At 33.6% G+C, this 19560-nt stretch overlaps 1 protein-coding gene across 1 annotated transcript in view; it reads right to left on the bottom strand.

Annotated features, from left to right (window-relative positions):
• Positions 1-19560, bottom strand: part of LOC129225256 (glutamate receptor ionotropic, kainate 2-like) — a 276786-nt gene that overhangs the window by 155799 nt on the left and 101427 nt on the right. The window contains exon 2 of the mRNA XM_054859840.1: positions 4694-4855. Within this exon, the coding sequence (XP_054715815.1) occupies positions 4694-4855 (162 nt within the window). The remainder of the gene's footprint in view (positions 1-4693; positions 4856-19560) is intronic.

Below are 19560 nucleotides of genomic sequence, written 5' to 3'. Positions count from 1 at the left end.
TAATCCAGAGACGTATTCGCTTTTATTGGGAGCTTAGTCAGCCTGGGCGGGCCATAATCGAACTAAGCAAGATACACTTGACAAATACACTCAGTTAATTTTTAAACTGGTAGCTAAATATACTTTTTACACCAGTGATGCGTCTGTATTCGTACAACTTGAAACAACTCGGGAAACTTTTTTTACAAAAATAATTGATTTTATATTGAAATAGGTGAAAACCGGGAAATCCCGCAACGTTCCACGGAAATAATCAGTAACGTTTCGGAATGTTTTTACAGTGTAGTTATAAAATTAGATGTTCCTGAGTTTGTGTGTGGGGCTCTTTCTGCGAAAACGTTACTGTCTAGAAACCTTAAGTCTGGTATACAAATGTAGTTCTTATCGTAGATGTGTCTCTCGGAGCCCGATTTTTGATTAATTAATTAGGAAAAAGTAATTTGATACTTTATGTAATTTCTTAGCACTTTTTATCAACGAGAGTCAAAACTAATTGTCATGTTAATGTTTTGTTGCATATACAGAAACTCAATTTAACCTTTTCATTAACATTTTGTCCCGTTTTTTCATATTTTTAATATTCTGAGGGTTTTTATAGGGTTTGTCGTATATAAATATTAACCGTCACTTAAAAGAAATAAAATTCTGCCGTCATTATCATTGTCTGATCATATTTACAACACGAAATGAACATGATCAACAAACACCCCTTAATCAATATTTCCTCCGTTTATGAAGGACAACAGTAGATATCCCTCACTGTGATTAACTTAAGTGTTCACAACAGACGTGGAATAAGTAATCAAAAGTTAACTCCTTTTTCATAACCTAAAAAGTTACGCAAATGATTAAATTTTGTGAGAGGGAATTTTGGTAAATACAGGGTGTGCCAAAATGAACGCATAAACACTGCACAGCTAGATTCCTCATTAGGAGTGCATAAATACTGCCCAAAAAAGCGTTTCTGTAAGATCTATAGCTTATCGAGAAAAATATGAAAAACAAAGTATGACGTCACTGTCGGTGCAAGTAAAGAACACTTTGTTGGACACACCAACAACAGTATTTTCATATCTTTCCAGGCGATAATGTTTAAAAAGTCATTACTCGTATTTGTTGTTATACGTAATGAATGAATACTGCTGTTGATGTGTTCAATAAAGTGTTTTTTCTTGCACCGGCAGTGACATTATACTTTGTTTTTCATACTTTTTTCTCGTAAACTATGGATCGAACAGAAACGCTTCTTTGGGCAGCTTTTTATGTACTCGCAACGAGAAATCTAGCTGTGCAGAGTTTATGCGGTCGTTTTCGAACACCGTGTATAAACAGATACACATTTGGAAGGTAGTGGAGTTTTAGTGCCGGAGCGCACTGGAATGCCGTTCTGATACTGCGTTTTTTGAAAAATAATTTATCCTATCAAATACAATTGTAAATGACTCCTAATTCCATTATTTCTCATTGGCGTTCTGGTGCTGGAGATTTACAAATAAACACCCATGTCAACCCATCTCCAAAAAATAAATAAATAAATAAAAAATAAATAAATAAAATAAATAATAATAATAATAATAAGCAGTTTTAAAAATACTTCATTAATTGGTGCAGTGAGAAGCAAAGTACACCCGTACAAATGGTAGGTGAACCTATCCAGTGTCTTGGGGCAAGAGATAGCACTAGTAGCTCTGGTAGGTGCTGCTATACAGCGTGATTTAGAAAAATTTTTCAATGAAAGCCTATCTACGGTCAAAACTTTAAACGTGTTTTACTCAAAACTTGAAAATGTCCACTTACATCCCTTTGCTCCTCACTGCCTCAAGTGTGTAAAAGTTGTAAAAGTAAAGTCTTCAAGTGATCCAGGCAATATTTTGTATTTTGATTAAATATAGTAAAGCGTGTAAAGTTGACCTCCCTTGTAAGTTGACCACATGTCTAATTTGACCCCTTTTTTCAGGTACGGAATTAGCCTTTATCGTATAAACAAACCTCTGTAAGTTGACCACCTGTTTAAAATGACCAATAAAGTAGTGCACCGCAAGTGGTCATCTTACACAGGTTTCACTGTATCATCTTTTAAACAAAAAGTCGTTAATCATTCTTCACCATAGAATTGTAATAATCAGAAGCCACCTACACTGTTAAAAATTCAGGAAACTTTTATGGTAAATATTACTGTAAAATTGAGTGTTTACAGTACAAAAGAAAAAAATACAGTAGACTGTATCGAAAAAAATAAAAGTTTGCAGCGTCAATTGATGCACCACGTGACTTATAGTGCGAATCACATATTACTGTATTTCCTCATCCCATGTGTCCGAATAGTATGGTGGTCAATAGAGCCGTCTGGCAATACGAAGGTCCCGAGTTTGAACCTGCTGTATCGCATTTTGAGTTTCTTAACTCTTATTTCTTTCTTTCTTTCTTTTTTTTACCGTAAAGTTTTACACTAAAATAGGATTTTACAGTAATTGTTTCTGTCAACATGGATGACAGTAACTATTACCGTACAGTTTCAGGATTGTTTTTAACTGTGTACCCTATACATAGAAGACTTAAATTATGAGATTGCCAATGTTATGTTGATATTTTCATTCAACATTATATACACTTGCCTATTTCCTTTGTTAAACCAGCATGAGAACAGCCTAACTACCGAAACTTTAAGCTGAAGAGTTTTCTGTAAATCACGAAACTCACAAACAAGAAAGGAAAAGTCGAAAGAATTCGAAAGCAATTTCAATCTTCCGTGATGGATTCGGTTGTTTTTCTTTGACGGAGCGGGAGAAATCCGTTTTTATGAACTGTTCGTGGACAAAAGAGTGAGCACTTCCCGGACTCCATTTGCTCCGGATAGGAAATCTGAAGATTTAGGGTGAGATGGGGGAACCGTCGTTCGGGGGGTAATGCAGAGTCATAAAATGCTCGAGTTTACTCTTTCTATTCTCAAAGGTGATGATCACTGTTGCTCAGGAGTGTTTTGCGCCTGAGGTAAATGGTGAGAAAAAGATTTACAAAATTTATGGTTTCATGGGCGAAATGACGTGTCAGAACTATCTCTGCTTTTTACATGCTCTCTCTTTTTAGTTTTCTTGATGAAAAAGCTACATGAAGAGATTATGCTGGTGTGAAATCTTTCTTGCCGGTTATTTTCAAGAGTTATGTTTCAGTTACGATGCTTACTTAATTTCAAATTTTTTATCTTGTGAATATAGAAATTGGAAGCCCAGTTGAACAGAGAGAGCTTCACGCTACCACGCTGCAGACCTAGGTTCAGTTCCCAGGTTTGGACGGTCGTTTAATCCTGGCATCAATATCTTCATTGGGTTGATTAAAGGAGTACCAAGCGTGATTGGGAACTGAACCCTGAGGATTCTGCGTTTGGTTGACCACCTAACCGGAATCTCTGTCACGCGTCAGAGAGTTCACGGTCTTGTAAACTGAGATGGAAGCGATAGACCTTGGAAACCGTGGGGTGTTGCATCATGGAGTTTAGTTTAGAATATAGAATACTAATTCGGGAAAGCGGTGCCCACAAATAATGTCATGCTTTGAGCGGAGAATTTGTGAAATTAGGACAGTTTATGACAAGAGGGAGGTGGGAGGCACCAAGGAGTGTGACATGACGCATTTTTTATCACAATATGCTAATGGAAAACAGGATGACATATGGGGCAGTGAGAAGCAAAGGGATGTAAGTGGTAAAATTAAAAATTTGGAGATAATCAGTGCAAATGGTAGTTGAACCTCTCCTTTGTCTTGAGGCAAGGGATGGCACTAGTAGCCCTGGTAGTTGCTGCTATACAGCATGATTTAGAAAAAAATATCAATGAAAGCCCTTCCTAGGAGCTAATCTTTAAATGCTTTTTACTCAAAACTTGAAAATATCCACTTACATCCCTTTGTTTCTCACTGCCTCATATGACAAAGGGGAAAGGGTAGAGCGAAATGTGACACACTAGGGGAGATTCTAATTTGTTGAAGAAAGTGTGACATTATTTATGTACTGTTCGAAAGCATTTTAGAAATACACGATAAAGCGTTTTCTGCTAGTGTTTTTACGAAAAAATATTTTTTATGTAATTGTAAAATAAAACGACCCATGAATCAAGATAATTAATTTCAAATGTTTGCTGACATTTGATTTGTAGCCTTAAATAAAGTTAAGTAGAGAATGTTAAATAGCAATTTTATATAAGTCAAGTTGCAATCATCTTTGATTGCTTTCGAGATAAAATAATTTAAAATAATTAACAAAGCCCCCGCAATTCCAGTCAAACTTTGGTTCGGATGCTAAACTGTGGGCCAAAATGTTGCCTCGAGTGAAAACTAAGAATTCTCACGCTCTATCAAAACAAAATCGCCTGCTTGGATATTCTTCAACGATTTGTTAATTTACAAATTGTAATAACATTAAATAATAATTTTAAATGGGAGCCCTTGACTTCAAAATACCTGTAACTGCTCAAAATCTATACAATTTTGCTTAACACTAAGAAATCTTCAGCAATCCTATCATTCGAATTTTTAAGAAATATTTTCTCTCAACTAAAACTTCTATAAAAAGTAATATAATAGAATAAAAAAAAATATCATTTCAAAATTATTCAGATCATAACTTAATGCCAGTTACTATAATTCTTTTCACCGATTTCAAGCAACAAACATATAAATTGACGGAAACAAATCATACCTTTTTTTGCTGCATGGAAACTATCATCCTTGGGTACGTATTGGATATCATAGACTAAGGTCGTATTGGGTAACAGCGTCCGATCCTTGTTAATACGATACACTGCATATTTAAAAGCCAGTTCCGTTGGACTCTCACGCTCGTCTTCCGTGAAAAGCACACCTATATCAAAGAACAAAACAAGCATGTCAGATTGTAGCAAATAAAATAACATGCTCAACATGGTAAACAAACATAGTAAGGGAGAGCAAAAAAAGTGTAACAGCATATTTTTTTTTTTAAGTGATCATCGGTGGCAAGTGTGGCGAATATAAAAAAGTAACATCTAAGAGATTGGGGGATAAGCTCCTCAAAACCTCAGGATTTTTTAGATGCGCTCATACTTTGTAAAAAGCACACTGATACCAAGGGTTAAAAATTCATGTCAGATTTGAACAAATAAAGAAACATACTCAACATAGGATATAAATATTGTAAGGAAAAAAAGTTGCAACAAAATATTTTCTTATTAATAATTTTCTTCGGCAACAAGTGTGTCATACCTAAAAAAGTAATATGAAAAGAGATTGGAGGATGAGGATAAAAATCAAGATTTTTTAGATGCGCTTCCCTTTTTGTAAACGAACTGATGTATGTGTGTGTGTGTGCATCACATGACTTCCTTTTACTCCAATTTAAAGATAATAGTGCCTCGGAGTGAACGAAGAAACACTTTAAGTATTTTCACCCCAAGTTTGTTGCGAACCGAAGCAAATAAAACGGTATACATATAACTTTCCGCAATTTTGGCAGTTTTAATGTGATTCAATGGTTAACTCTAAATATGGCTAAATTAAAACCAGATTAAAAAAAAAAGAAAGAAACCTGCCAAATTGCCAAACCGCCAAGTTGAAGACAAAACTTGGCGACCAAAAGCTTGGCGATATATTGCAGTGTTTACCTAATTATAGCACCGCTTGAGTTTAAATTGAAATTAACAATGATTTTATTCCAAAAAGGTGTAAAAGATCCCCTTTGGAAGATCCGAATGCTATTAATAGAGAAGGCGCACAACTAGACCCCACTTGGAGTCTATGTACCCAATTTCAACTTTCTAGGACATACCGTTCTTGAGTTATGCGGGATACATACACACATACGCACATACATACGTACATACGGACGTCACGAGAAAACTCGTTGTAATTAACTCGGGGATGGTCAAAATGGATTCTTCAGGTGTCTATACGTTCTTAGGCATGTATCCACGTGTGGTCGGATTGAAAAAAAAACTCAATATTCATTCGGGGGCGAGCCAAAATGGAAATTAAGGCCGATTTTTGAGTGAAATTTTTTTTTTGCGAATACAATACTTCCTTTTTTGTAAAAGGAAGTAAAAAGGATGAAACTGTATGCAGTATTTTAGCGGGTAAACTAACCTGGAAAATCCCTACTCCTGACTCCAACTAATAGAACTCTAGGGCCTTTGACTTCGACTCCTGCACCACAAAAACAGTCTGACTCCGACTCCATGACTCCGATTCTGACTCCGCAGCCTTGGCAGAAATACAGACTCGGAGGGAAAATGACCCACTCCGCTTCGTTCAACCTAAAGCATTCGACTCTTGACTCCGACTCTTTCCCCAAAACCAGTTCGATTTCAACTACCACTCCATGACTCTATCCACGCACTTTTTTATTTTTTGATAAAAACTTTTTACTAGAGAGAAGAGTTTGTTATTTATTTATTCGTTTTCTAAAGTGTATTATTTATTTATTTTTTAATTTTTGGCGCGGAGTAAAAATTAAATTCCGATGCTCTTCAGTTTTATCCGGAAGATCTACAAACGATGTTTTTGATAAAATGTATTTATTTTAATGAAATTTTTATTTTTAATTTTTTTTTTGAAAACGATTATTTTTTTATGCAAAAAATTATATTATTGCAGTGGTTAAAAGGTGCTTCTACTTTATTTGTCCGTTTATTATTATTATTTTTTTTCGGCATATCTATTTCATTAAATGAGAGAAGCATTTCTGTTTTTAGAAATAAGCTTAAAATGTTATAAAGGTATGTTTGATATATGCACTATTACCTAATCAAGAGAACATTGATCATGTGCTAGAAAGTCGATATCTGTGCACGCAAAAGTAGGCCCGCTTAGTTCTGGGCGAAATTTCTTGTTTCACACTGCTACGAGGAAAATTCAACAAGTTAATGTTTTTTTTTTCGATGTTTTCGGGGAATGTGAACACTTGATGAAAATGTTACTTAACTACCATTTCTAAATTTCATTTAATTAGAAGTATTTATGTCTTCTTTAGAGTAAAAATGTTCAACAAAAATGAAACATTTCGAGTAAAAATGTTCAACAACATTTCCAGTCACTTAGTTTTAGTACTCTACTGACGATATGTTGTTGTACCTTGATGTCGCCGCTAAAAAAAAGCCTGCAGCTCTTCAATAAGTATTAATGGCCCGAAATGTATAAATCACAGTATATTTTAAACAATTTTTGTGGAGAAAAAAAAATGAAAGTCTAATTGTTTGGAAATTATTAAACTAAAAAAGCAGAATTTATTTCAAGACATTATTTATCGACAGCATTGTTTTGAAAATTACACTCCCACGTGGAGCCAATAATTAACACCGCAGAAGATCCATTTATTTGCGGTGAACGAAAGTATATATTTTTCCCTATTAGGTAAATATTTTCTCGTATTCTGTAATGAGCAGGCCACGCTATTAAGTTGGTAATCGCCGCTTGCATCGGCCACTAATAACCGCCGTCGATCAGCGAGCACTCATTAAAGAAAACTGCTCGTTTCATTGTAACGAGGAAAGACAGGTACTTATTTAGAGCCACAGAGATAGGAAAATAACTTCATTTATGGGGCAATTTTAAGAGTGCTTTATCATGGACGGAGCGTCGTCATTTACAGGAGGAACACGAGCAGTACGTGGAGCAAATTGAAGAGTTTATACGAACGCTTCGAATTTAAGTCAATTTCTAGAAATCTTCTTCTAAGCAATGGCAGATGATTTTTTTTTTTTTTTTTTTTTGATGATCCACATCTGAAAACCGACAGATGTTAAATATTTTAGAATTACTATTTTTGGTTTTTGACTACATATCAGTTCAAATCAGTATCTAAATTTACAAAAAGGAAAAAACTGAATGAATATCTTTGGCCAGAAAAATAAAAATAAGAAAAAACAGCGAATAATTGCACAAAAACTGCAGATAATTGCAAACACGTGCTTCGGGGCTGCAAGGAACCCCTTTTTCAATGCAAAATAAGTGAGCTTATGGATGAAAAGATGGGCTAAGGAGCTATGGATGGCTTTTATCGGACGTCTTTTTATTCATAAGCTTATTTATTTGGCATTGAAAAAGGAGTTCCTTGTAACCCTGAAACACGTGTTTCAGCAAACTCCGGTTTTTGTGGAATTAAGCGTTGGTAATTCTTATTTTTTTGATCTGAACTTACGTTTTGAATAAAACTACTTGGATTATGTATTAAGTTTAGTAGTACTTGTTTGTAGAATTACGTATGTTCAGTTGTTATAAGTATAAAATAATGCCTGACAACTAGGGGCACAACGAGGGAGCAGCCCCGCAGAGCCCTTAGTTTTTTTTTAAAAACCTGTTTGGTAATGGTAATATAAAATTACGCCCCCGTAAAAAAAATTGCCATAAAACCCACCATAGGCGGCTCGTACGGGGAGTAAGGAGGGCAACAGCCCCCTCACTTTCAAAAGAAAAGGGGCCTTTCCCCCCTCACTTTTTAGAATTAGAAATTAACGATTGATTGAAAAAACCTTTTTTTTATTCGATGAATTGCTATGTTTCACGAAAATCAAGCTCAAAGTTCCAAATAAATGGGCTTTACTAGTTTTACTTTTTAAGAATGGTATTTTGAATTAGAGGATGCCTAGGGTAGAGTGCCTTTGGGACTCTAGTCTAAGAAAGGTCACCCGTTATGAATTTAGAGGCAATACTCTCCATTTTTAAGAAATCATTTAATAATTAATGTTAAAGTTCAAAATTGTGGCCCAATTTTACAGATAAAAGTATTGTGGACCACGCCCCCTAACCCTTTGCACCTCTTTTATCCCGCCACTCTTTTTATGCACCAGCCGACTATGACACCAACCACCCTCTTCCGGAGAAAACTCTGACTTGTTATGACAACTCCTTCTCGTGAGAAAAGTTTTGTCGTTCTATTGATATTAAATAATCGAAGTAAAAATTGAAGACTAAATTAGAATCAATACTGGATTGTAGAAGATGTTAACAGAAACAGGCTAAAATAATGCCATATGATTTAGGTAAAAATTTCGAACTTGTGTACGATTATCTCCCGTATGCTTTCATATTTGACCGTAAAGTATAGTTCATGTTTTACTTGTTTTTATAAGAAAATAGTAGTATAGCTTGCCACGAAAAGAAGGCGGATGACCTTAAAGCAAAAGCATCATTTGTATCATTTGTAACAGTGTTTTTGTTATTATTTTGGAGTAGATAGGATTAGCGAGACCATGCCTCTTACTATTCGGCGCTTTCTGGCAGATTCTACCTATTACAAATGATACAAATGATGTTTCGCTTCAAGGTCATCCGCCTTCTTTTCGTGCTCAAGCTTTAGTGTTTTTTTTTTTTTTTTTTTTTTGCCAAATTCGCAATTTTGGGATCTCTTATTCGTAGTTTTGACATTTCTCATTTGTAATTTTGGTATTATTTTTGTTGGCAAAGATATCTAATACTGGTTTTGAGTCCAAACACACGCGGCCACGAAGTATAAGGACAAGTTTGAAGAATTAGACGGAGTGCAGCTTCTGCAACAGTCAACCAACCTATAAGCATCGATCGTGCATCATCAGATTACGATTTTTTGCGCTCAATTTAATACTTTTTGAAAGGACGCAGGTTTGGGTCGTTTCAAGAAGTTGAAGAAACGCGTCAAGACTTCTTTGAATCGAAGTCGCCTGAATGGTACTAAGATTCTCACAACAGCTCATAAAGTCAAGCATTATTACAAGATTGAATTGTTTTATGTTTTACTAGTGGTACCCGCACGGCTTTGCACGTAATAGAAAATCAAAAGGTCTTTTGGTTCACTTTTATATTTACAAATAATGTATGGCCAATTGGCTTGTGCCCATGTTACGGTTCCACGTAATCATAATTTCGTAATTTACTCGTCCATCTTATGATAAATTTGCTCTGGAAAATGTTCTTAAAACTTGATTAGAAAAATAATCACATCGAATTTTCGAAAAAAATGCTTCGAGGGGCACACCCCCATGCTACAAACTAATTCTATGCCAAATTTCATGAAAATTGGCCGAACGGTCTTGGCGCTTTGCGCGTCACAGAGATCCTGATAGACAGAGAGAGATCCGGACAGAGAGATATCCAGACAGAGAGATATCCAGACAGAGAGATATCCAGACAGAGAGACTTTCAGCTTGATTATTAGTAAAGATTATTATTTGTGTGTTTCAGATTTATTAATTTAGTTCCCCAAACGCTTAAAAAAAACTTTTTTGTCTTCACTTTTTAAAATTTTCCACTGGGAACTCGCACATTTTAGCCGCAATATGAATCCCTAGATTAGGGTGGTAAATTTTTTTTTTCTCGAATTAAATTCCAGGACACTCCTTATTTTTTTCAGACTTACTAATAGTATTACACTGTAAAAGTTTTAGCTTCCTACTCAAACTTTAAGAGGGGCTCGATGACCCCTTGATTTAACATTAGCCTTATTATAGAAAATGCTACAAGTTAAGAAACATTTCATTTCCCCAGCTGTTTTCTTTTTTTTGTAAATAATTATTTTAATGTAATGTATATGCATTTTACTTGTGTATATTATAATTTGTTGCTTTTTTTTAGTTCAATGAATTTTTTAACCCCCCCCCTCCCCAAACATATGAAGTTCTGGGGGAGGAATTGAGCACCCCCTTTCAGTTGAAATAGGAAGCTAAAATTCTTCCAGCATATTATTTATTCAGAAGTCTAAAAATAATGAGAGGTGGCCCGTTATCTAGGATAAACTTTTTTTTAACCTGTATTTTTGAATAATCCTACCCTATACATACCGGTACATTTTCAATTCTAATAGCCTACGAACGCCAACGACCCACTGAACGTGATATCATCACTACTTTGCATTGAAAGTGGTTAACATTAAATTAATTTTCTGCTCCCACTACAATAACTCATTTCAAATGAGAGTATGACGACAATAATTCTGAGCGACCAGTATTCCACGACAAGAAATGAAGATGTATCTTTCCTATACATACCTTTAGATACTTAATAAACTTTGATTTACCAACAATATGCACAACATGAATCCAAATAATCATAATATGTTAACCATTATAGTAGATCATAGAACAATGAAAGGTACCTTGTATTATGCTCATGTTACGAGATCTAATACTAAAACCATACCCCATGGAACTAGAAAGAAGTCTTAGCCATAGACTAATAATAAGAGTAGACCAAGCTATGGCAAGCCTTTTGCTGCTCATAAACCAAACCATGTGACTGGTAGATATCCTAGCAACAGCGGGCGTTGATCGTAGCAGACGATCAACGCCCGCGAGAAATAAAATAAATAGAATTGATGGAACACGGAAGAATGATCTTTTACGGAGTCCGTTTTGTAAATTTGTTATTCTAAGTTGTAAATATTTTGTTAATATAGTGAGTTTTTCTTTAAGATAGTATTGTGCATTTTCTTTAGTCAATTTCAATAACTCTCTAAGCAAGGAAAGATGCAAGCGACCAAAAAGAATCGGCAAACGGTAAGATTTTTACCTAATTTAAGATACCGATTAGTACATTTTTGCGTTAACGCGAAAACGTTTATGCCATTACGTTCACGCCAATGTTGACATAGCAGTTCCAAATGAAATAAAAGTTACTGAAAACTGTGATAAAAAAATAATTACTAATGTCAAAATAATGCAAAACTAAAAGAAAAACAGTTCAATCTGCACCTGGAAAAAAAAATTATAATGAAAATACATTACGTCTTAAAATACATGTCGAGTGCCAAACTATAGATAATGTTGCCATCTAGCAACCATGCCGCCAAAGTTTTCGCCAAGCCTTCCACCAGTCACATGATGTATCCATGAACCAATTTTTTCATCAGCAAGTCTGGGAAAGCTCGGTCTACTCTTATTATTAGTCTATGGTCTTAGCTATCGAAGTAAACAAAGAACATTGGGATCTTATTCGGTGAGTTGAATTGTTGGGCGAAATCTCGCAGACGATATTTTTGTACCAGTGCTAATAAGTAAAAAGAGAGAAATTAAATAAGAAAATCAAGCATTTAAAATAGTTTAATTCGAATTTATTTCTTGAAGCTCTATAAAGTAAACCCGGCTGAGTATTTTTGCAAAAAACTAAAGCAGACACATTTTTGGAAGCAACCATGTCGTAGCATGTTATACTAGTTCTTATGAAATTTCAAGTAAATAAAGCATACAAGAAAACAATGTAGCATATTTGTTTTTTGCATTTTAAATAGAATCATTTTGAAAGAAAATTTAAAGTCTTTTTGTTTTGGTTTTTTAAAGGATTGCTGGAAATGAATAAGATGTAAGGCAATCAAGAAATAATAACAGCTTCTTAACAAGAACAAATGCTTATCATAAAAGCGACCACAAACTGTCTTTATACAGTCGAATTTATTGATTTATTAAGGTCCTCATCACGATATTATGACATATTGATTGAATTAAATGGCAAAACGGCGTGCAAATGATTCGATTCTGTGTTTCTGTTCTTAAAGATTTTAAGCAAGATTTTCTGGGAAATAAATGCTGAAAATAAGGGGAATTATAGAATTGAATTTTTTTAAAGGTAGTAATCATGACATTTTTTTTCTCTTTTTTTAACGCAATTAACCGAAGAAAGACAAGGAAACACAAGAAATAAAAAAAAACAATAAAATCACACTAATTTGAATTTTTGGCATCTTGAATTCAAATTATGTTTTTCGCAATCACGAGGTGTGTGTATGTATGCATGTGTGTGGCATGTTGTGTGTATACGCGCGCGCGTGTGTGTGTGTAGGCGTTCGTGTGTGTATGTAGGCATATGTGTTAGTGTCTGTGTGCAGGCATGAGTGTTGTATGTGTGTGTGTAGGAGTGTGTGTTTGTGTCTGTGTGCAGGCATGAGTGTGTGGGTAGTTGTGTGCATGTGAGTGTGTAGGTGTGTGTTTGTGTCTGTGTGTAGGTGTATGTATGTGTTTGTGTAGGTGTATATATGTATATGTGTGTGTGTGTGTCTGTGTAGGTGTATATATGTGTGTGTGTGTCTGTGTAGGTGCGTATATGTATGCGTGCAAATGCAGGATATTGGCGCAACCTGGAGACGGTTTTCGCTAGAGGAGCAGCATCGTGAGGAGCCGGTCGACGGTGATGCTGCAGAGGGTGCTGCTGGGAAAATAAAATGATAGCACATCAAAACAGTCAAATAAAAGCAATAAGCAAGCGTGATTGCTCAAAAAAATGTGTTCTATGTTTTCTTAATATCCTTTGATAAAAACAATTTTAAATTCCTAAAACAGAAGTTATATTTCCCCAAAAACTGTAATCCTCATGTATATAATAGTCATTTCACTGACCGAGTAATGCTCTGTGATATCACCAACAATGAAACTTGTGCCATAGTATGACTATTTGATAATATTTTTTGGTAATGTTTGACATGCAGAGAAAAGCTTTATTTTGAAAAGGCTGAACTGGACACGGTAACTTTACTGTTTTACTGGTAAGACTGTAGTTTTAGCAGAATGAAGAAACGAAAAAGTGGTTAGCAGTGAACGCTACCTACTGGAGTTTAGGATTAATCCACTGGAGTTGAGGTTACAATTTCATCTATCAAAATATCACTAAACAGGCAATTGATTCGTTCAAATGTACAAGCAATTTTCACTCGTCATACCCCGACAGGAAATTTTCTAGTTATATCATATTTTAACATGAGCATTAAATTAATATTTCAAACAATATATTAAACACTTTGTACTCAAATGTATTATTTAAATCGTGTTGCCAAGAATAAGTTTCATGGCATATAAGAATGACAAATATTTTTTTTAGAACAGAATTAGAATACAGACATTTCGTAAAATTTATTACAGACAGTACTGCATAAAATATTTCAAAGGTAAATATAATAAAAGTGAGTGCAAAATGCTTTCCTTAACGACACGAAAACTGTTTTTAAAGCCATTAAACTTCCTTTTCAACATCAAAAATTTCTTTCGCGTGGAAAAGTGTTTTATGAACATTGCTTTAAGCTTTTTAAAATAACTTCCTCTGTAAGTGCAATTTCATTCGAGGCGTATAAATAAAATGGCATACGTTTCTTTGAGAGATTTAAACTGAAGAACTGGAATGTAATCGTGTAAAAAAGTAAAAAGTTTCAGCAAATATCAATGTGAAAAGTGCTTTGTATTACATGTGCCAGAAAAATATTTTCCAGTTTGAAATAAAAATGTTGAATACTACGGGAAAGTAAATGAATGTAATTTACGTAAAATGTTGTATGATTTTCAGAAATACAAATGAACTAAAATGCCTTACGTTTTGACATTCAGTTTGTACCATAAAATCGCTCAATGGCGATAAAAGTGGTCCATTTCAAAATAAACAAATAAATAAATCAAGATTTTAAGTTACGCTAATTGTACTTCATACATACTGAAATACAACAGCATACGCAAAATATTTATCCTATTTTATGATTACTGGTTGGCTTTTATATTCTTAATAAAGTATACTTCAAATTTGGAAATAGTTATTTAAAATTGTTATACATTAAAGATGCACCACAATTGAATTAGTCACTGAGTACGAAGTAAGCAAACTAAACTAGTGCTAGTATTGCAACAAGAGCACTAAATTCCGCTTTTAAATCATTAATTATTATGCTTTTTCAATCTTTGAGACGTTCCATTATCATCGTTAATAATGGATTTTCGAAATGTAGTTATAAGATTGTTGTCAAAAATCATTCTTATACTGCTTTTATTTATTTTATTTTTTATTATTTTTTTAAATTCTTTTCTGCCTTTATTTTAAATTATTCCAAAAAAAAAAAGCTAAAATCATAAAAGAAAATTATTCATCAACTAAATTAAATACATTTCATTAACTTGTGCCTCAGGAAACTTTTGAAAATTTTCTTTAATAGCAATACTCGCGTTACACCTGTATTCAGTAAATTCAAGTTAGTGTTTTTAATTAATGCAGTAAATAAATATTTTCAATCAGAATTATGATCTAATCCTCAAAAAATCAATGGGGTAGTTTCCTTCAGCCAAAAGTACCACTTTTAATCACTAAAATAGATAGAATAAGCAAAAAAAAAATAATAATAACAATAATAACAAGGATCCAGAAAATACTTCAGTTTTCCCAAAAGTTAATTTTTAAATAATTTTTCAAAATGTCCGATTTTTTAAATAAGGCGTGGTCTTTATGACGTCCCAAATGATGTACTTTTGGCGCACCTGTCTGCCGCGATTCCACGTTATGATAATCAAGAAGCGAATTAAATATTGTGCTCTTGTGCTTGCTATCAACCATATCATTGCCAGTCAAAACATGAGTAAAGATGCGAATTAAATATTACATTCTGCGAATGACAACAGTGTATGGCATTTCATCATTTATGATGTCATCGGCAGAAGCATCAACAATAAAAGCAATTTTTTAAAAATATTATACTTAGTCAAAATATTTAAAAATTGGTCAGATCCTATGTTTTTAAGCATGATCTTTCAGAAAAAAATACTTTTAAAATTTTGGAAATGACCCCCATTCAACAAAGAGGAACGCTTACAAATCAGCAAAAAAATCATTAATCATTTAAACTAAATGCACTTATTTTATATACTTCTAAAAATATTTCAAATGTTACTTGAATAACATTTTGTGTGCACCTGTTTCTCGTAAGGTTCCGATTTTCACTGCGTACGGTAAAGTAAGAGTTTTCAATCAGAAATTTGTTTAAATAGTAAAAAAAAAAAAAAAATCAGAAACATTCTTGTTGTTTTAAAAGTCAAAAATTCAGACAACGTATTGTTGAATTTTATTTTCCCCGTCCAGTTTTACAGCATTCAAAATCACACAGCCATACATTTTGATCTTATTATTCCGCGTTTTTAACTACATATTATTTACTTGAATAATCAGTCAACCTCGGAATCTTTATTTTTACATTTTTCGAAAACCTGACGATTTCCATTTTACAAGGACAAAAGTAAAAAAAAAAAAAAAAACTAAAAATGAGTTTTTAATAGACAAATTAAAGTTCATGCAATCGAAAATTGTTGCCAGGATTTAAAACATTGTTTTTTTTTTAAATTTATTTTTTTAAAAACATTTTCTAAGAGTATCTGTTTGCGTTATGTATGTATGTATACATTAGGGTGGGCCGAAAAAGGAAATATTTCGAGAAGCAACTTCTAATAGCAAAAAAAAGTTGTGTATTGCTATCTCAAACATGGTAAAAATAACGAAAAAAATTAATATTTAGGTCTTCAGATCGCGCATTGGCAGCAAAGTGAAAAAAAAGGTAAAAAATGGTCAATTTTCAAATATTGTTCAAAATTTGAAATGGTCAATATAATTTTGTTCTAATACGGTTTACATGCTTCCTTTTACCACTTTCTTCATACATATCTTTGAAAATATTTACATTCCTTTAGTTCCAAAGTTTCGTGAAATTAATCAAAAATCGACATTTTTAGCTTATATTGCACATTGCGACATTTCTTCTTTCAGATCCAAGTTACGTTTATTTTTAAATTTTTTTTTACAATAAAGGTGCATTAAACAGCTCTTGGCTAAAAATGCAATTTGTATTTTATTGCATTAACAACCCAGAACCCATCACAAATAATACATAGCACTTTGTGTCCCACCCTGCTTTTCCTAAGAGTAGTTTTGTGCAGGACCTATACTAACTTATATTCACAATAACTATGTATGATTTTAAACAATTTTCTACATTTTGAGCAAGATTTGAAGTTCAAATTACGACTCAGTTTTGACATTGATCTTTCCGAATAAAAAGTTTTTCAGATATCTCTAGCGTCTAATACCTCAAATGAATTTCTACAGATTTACTGACCAATTCTAGAATCTTCTCACCTACCCGAGTGAGATGTAGGAATTTTAAAACGGCATACTTATGCAAATGTATAGTTTCTAGAAGTGATAAAATATCCTTGTTCTACACATCATTACTGACGTGGAGAAAATTAAATAAGTTGATCAATTAATCAGTTGCTATATTTCGAAGCTTCAAATCTCAATATTGGTGGATGAAATTCTCTTACAACTACAGAAGTGTTTCGTGACGGGTAATCTTTTGCGTTGTGTGCCATATTGTAATCCAATTCCTTTATGTTTCGCTTCTTGTCCACTGCCATGATCAATAATAATTTCTCAAAAATAGCAAAGTAAGCATTTTTTTGAATCATCAGATCCATGATGTTTAAAGGATCACATCAAACAACTGATTTGTAGGTTTTGTAACATTAAATAAGTGTACAGATCCATGTTTCACGGACATTTACTCTTTACTTTAAATTTTAATTTAATCAAACCATATATGCGTAATTTTTGAAGAGATAATTCACAAGTGTCCTCATTCCATTAGTAGTTTAGTTTGAAAAATATGCAGACACAGTACTCCGTTAGCACTCGTTAACGAATGCCAATGACTGAAAGGTCTTGGTTTTGAGAGATCGAGATCAATGTCACATTTTCATTCCTGTATTACATTAACAATGTACTTTTGTTCGCTTTTTAAGTCAAATTAAAAGTTTTGATTTTTTCCGATCGAGCTATATCTAAGTTAATTGTATATAATTATACAAAAACAGTTAAAGCTTTAATCAAAATTCAATGTTTGTTCCTCTTTCACACTCCGACTGTTAAAAGTGTTATTTAACTGGTTGGTGAGTTAGTAGTTGGGTATTTTGGGATGAGACATGATATGGATTAATGGGAAAAACTACTCGCGATGATCAATGCAAAAATTGAGTCACAAGTCCAACTTCAACCTTGAGCGAAACTTAGAAACTTGTTAGAAATAACACAGTTATTGTGACTGTAATTTTTTTTTGGCAAATGTATAAGTTCTGTAAATAACTAGTATTCTTCAAAATGGCAGGGTGGAATACAAAGTGCAATCACCTACTTGTGGTGGGTTCTGGGTAAATTGCCGTGAAATATAATTGCATTTCCAACAAAGAGTTGTGTATTGCTGATTTATTGTGAAAAAATTGGAATCTAAAAGAAGAAATACCGCAATGTGCAAAATAACTGAAAAAAGTCGATATTTGATTAATTTCACGAAACTTTGCGGTTTAATGCGCCAACTAAAAACATTAAAGGAATTCAAATATTTTTAAAGATATATGAAGAAAGAAGTAAAAGGAAGCATGTAAACGGTATTAGAACAAAATTTTTCACTATTTGGATTTTTATAAAAATATTTGAAAATGGACCATTTCTTACCTTTTTTTCCAAACTTTGTTGCCAATGCGCGATCTAAAGACATAAATTTAATTTTTTTCATTATTTTTCCCATGTTTAGCATGGCAATACACAACTTTATTTTGCTATTAAAAGTAGCTTCTCGAAAATTTCCATTTTTCGGCCCACCCTAGTATACATGTTTATCTGTATCTCTCATAACTTTATTTTTATTTTATTTTTTTTTTTAATTTACGCCCACCAACGTCCCCTCGGACATAAGGCGCCTTTCAGTAAAATCTCTCATAAATTAACACGGTACGTCGTACTGATTGAAATTCCGTATATATAGAGTTAATGCGGGTTCTAAATGCGCACCTTCTCCTTCAATTGCATTCGGATGCTCCAAAAGTATTCTTGAACATTTGTTTTGGGCAAATAGGTGTTAATTTCAATCTAGAAATAAGTGATGTCTTTAACTGGTGACAACTTGTCTATATATTTCCAAGTTGGTGAAAAATTTGGAAACAAAAATGAAAAAATTGGCGCTATTGATGATATTTAGCGAGATTTCTAGACAATAAACGTCAAATTTGTTGACACTTGGAAAATTAATCTCGGCATTTCCTCTATTAATCGGTTTGCAAAAAAAAATTAGGATGTAATTTTTTAAAATGGCTTTTTGCTCGTTTTAAGGCACTACTATGTTGTATTTTCGTACTTTGTTCCCCTTTCATATATTTGTGCGATTTTTGCTACATTATTATTGCAAAGGGCAGCTATACTGCAAGCAATTGTTTTTCAGTTTTTCGGTGGCCAGCCCTCTAGTGGAGATATTTTGAACTGCTTGGACGCAATCTATTTTCCAAAATGTATTGGATTTTTAATAAAAATGTAGCAAACTGCCGTATTTTTATCCCAACACGTGTTGTTCTTATTTACTTTCAAAATGGATCACTCATTTTATGGATACATTCTTAAGGATAAACCCGAAGTTTGGAGTTAAATGCGTTCAAAGTTAAAACCGTTGGTTTGTATTACTAAAATGTTTCCACAATCATGCTGTATAGCTGCACTTGCCAGCCCTAAACCCCCCCCCCAGATGAGAGTTTCTCCCACCATTTTTATCAGTCATTTCCGAACTTTCTTTTTCGCCACTTACACCTCTTCGCTTCTTGGTGCTTCTCGTGTCTTCACTTACGAAAATGGGCAAAGTTATTCTGTTTCGTCAAATCAATAAGATTTATTATTCTGCGTCTCGTAACGCAAATTGAGAGAAAAGGACTTGGAAATGACAAACGACATCACGAGCGGGGAAGAAATGACGTTCCAGAAGAATGTCCGATGTCGCGCTTTCTTCGGGAG

The sequence above is a fragment of the Uloborus diversus genome, chromosome 6 (assembly GCF_026930045.1).
Source record: "Uloborus diversus isolate 005 chromosome 6, Udiv.v.3.1, whole genome shotgun sequence".
Classification (NCBI taxonomy): Eukaryota; Metazoa; Arthropoda; class Arachnida; order Araneae; family Uloboridae; genus Uloborus; species Uloborus diversus.
Note: the sequence above shows the minus strand (reverse complement) of the source record. Positions and strands in the feature narration are given on the sequence as shown.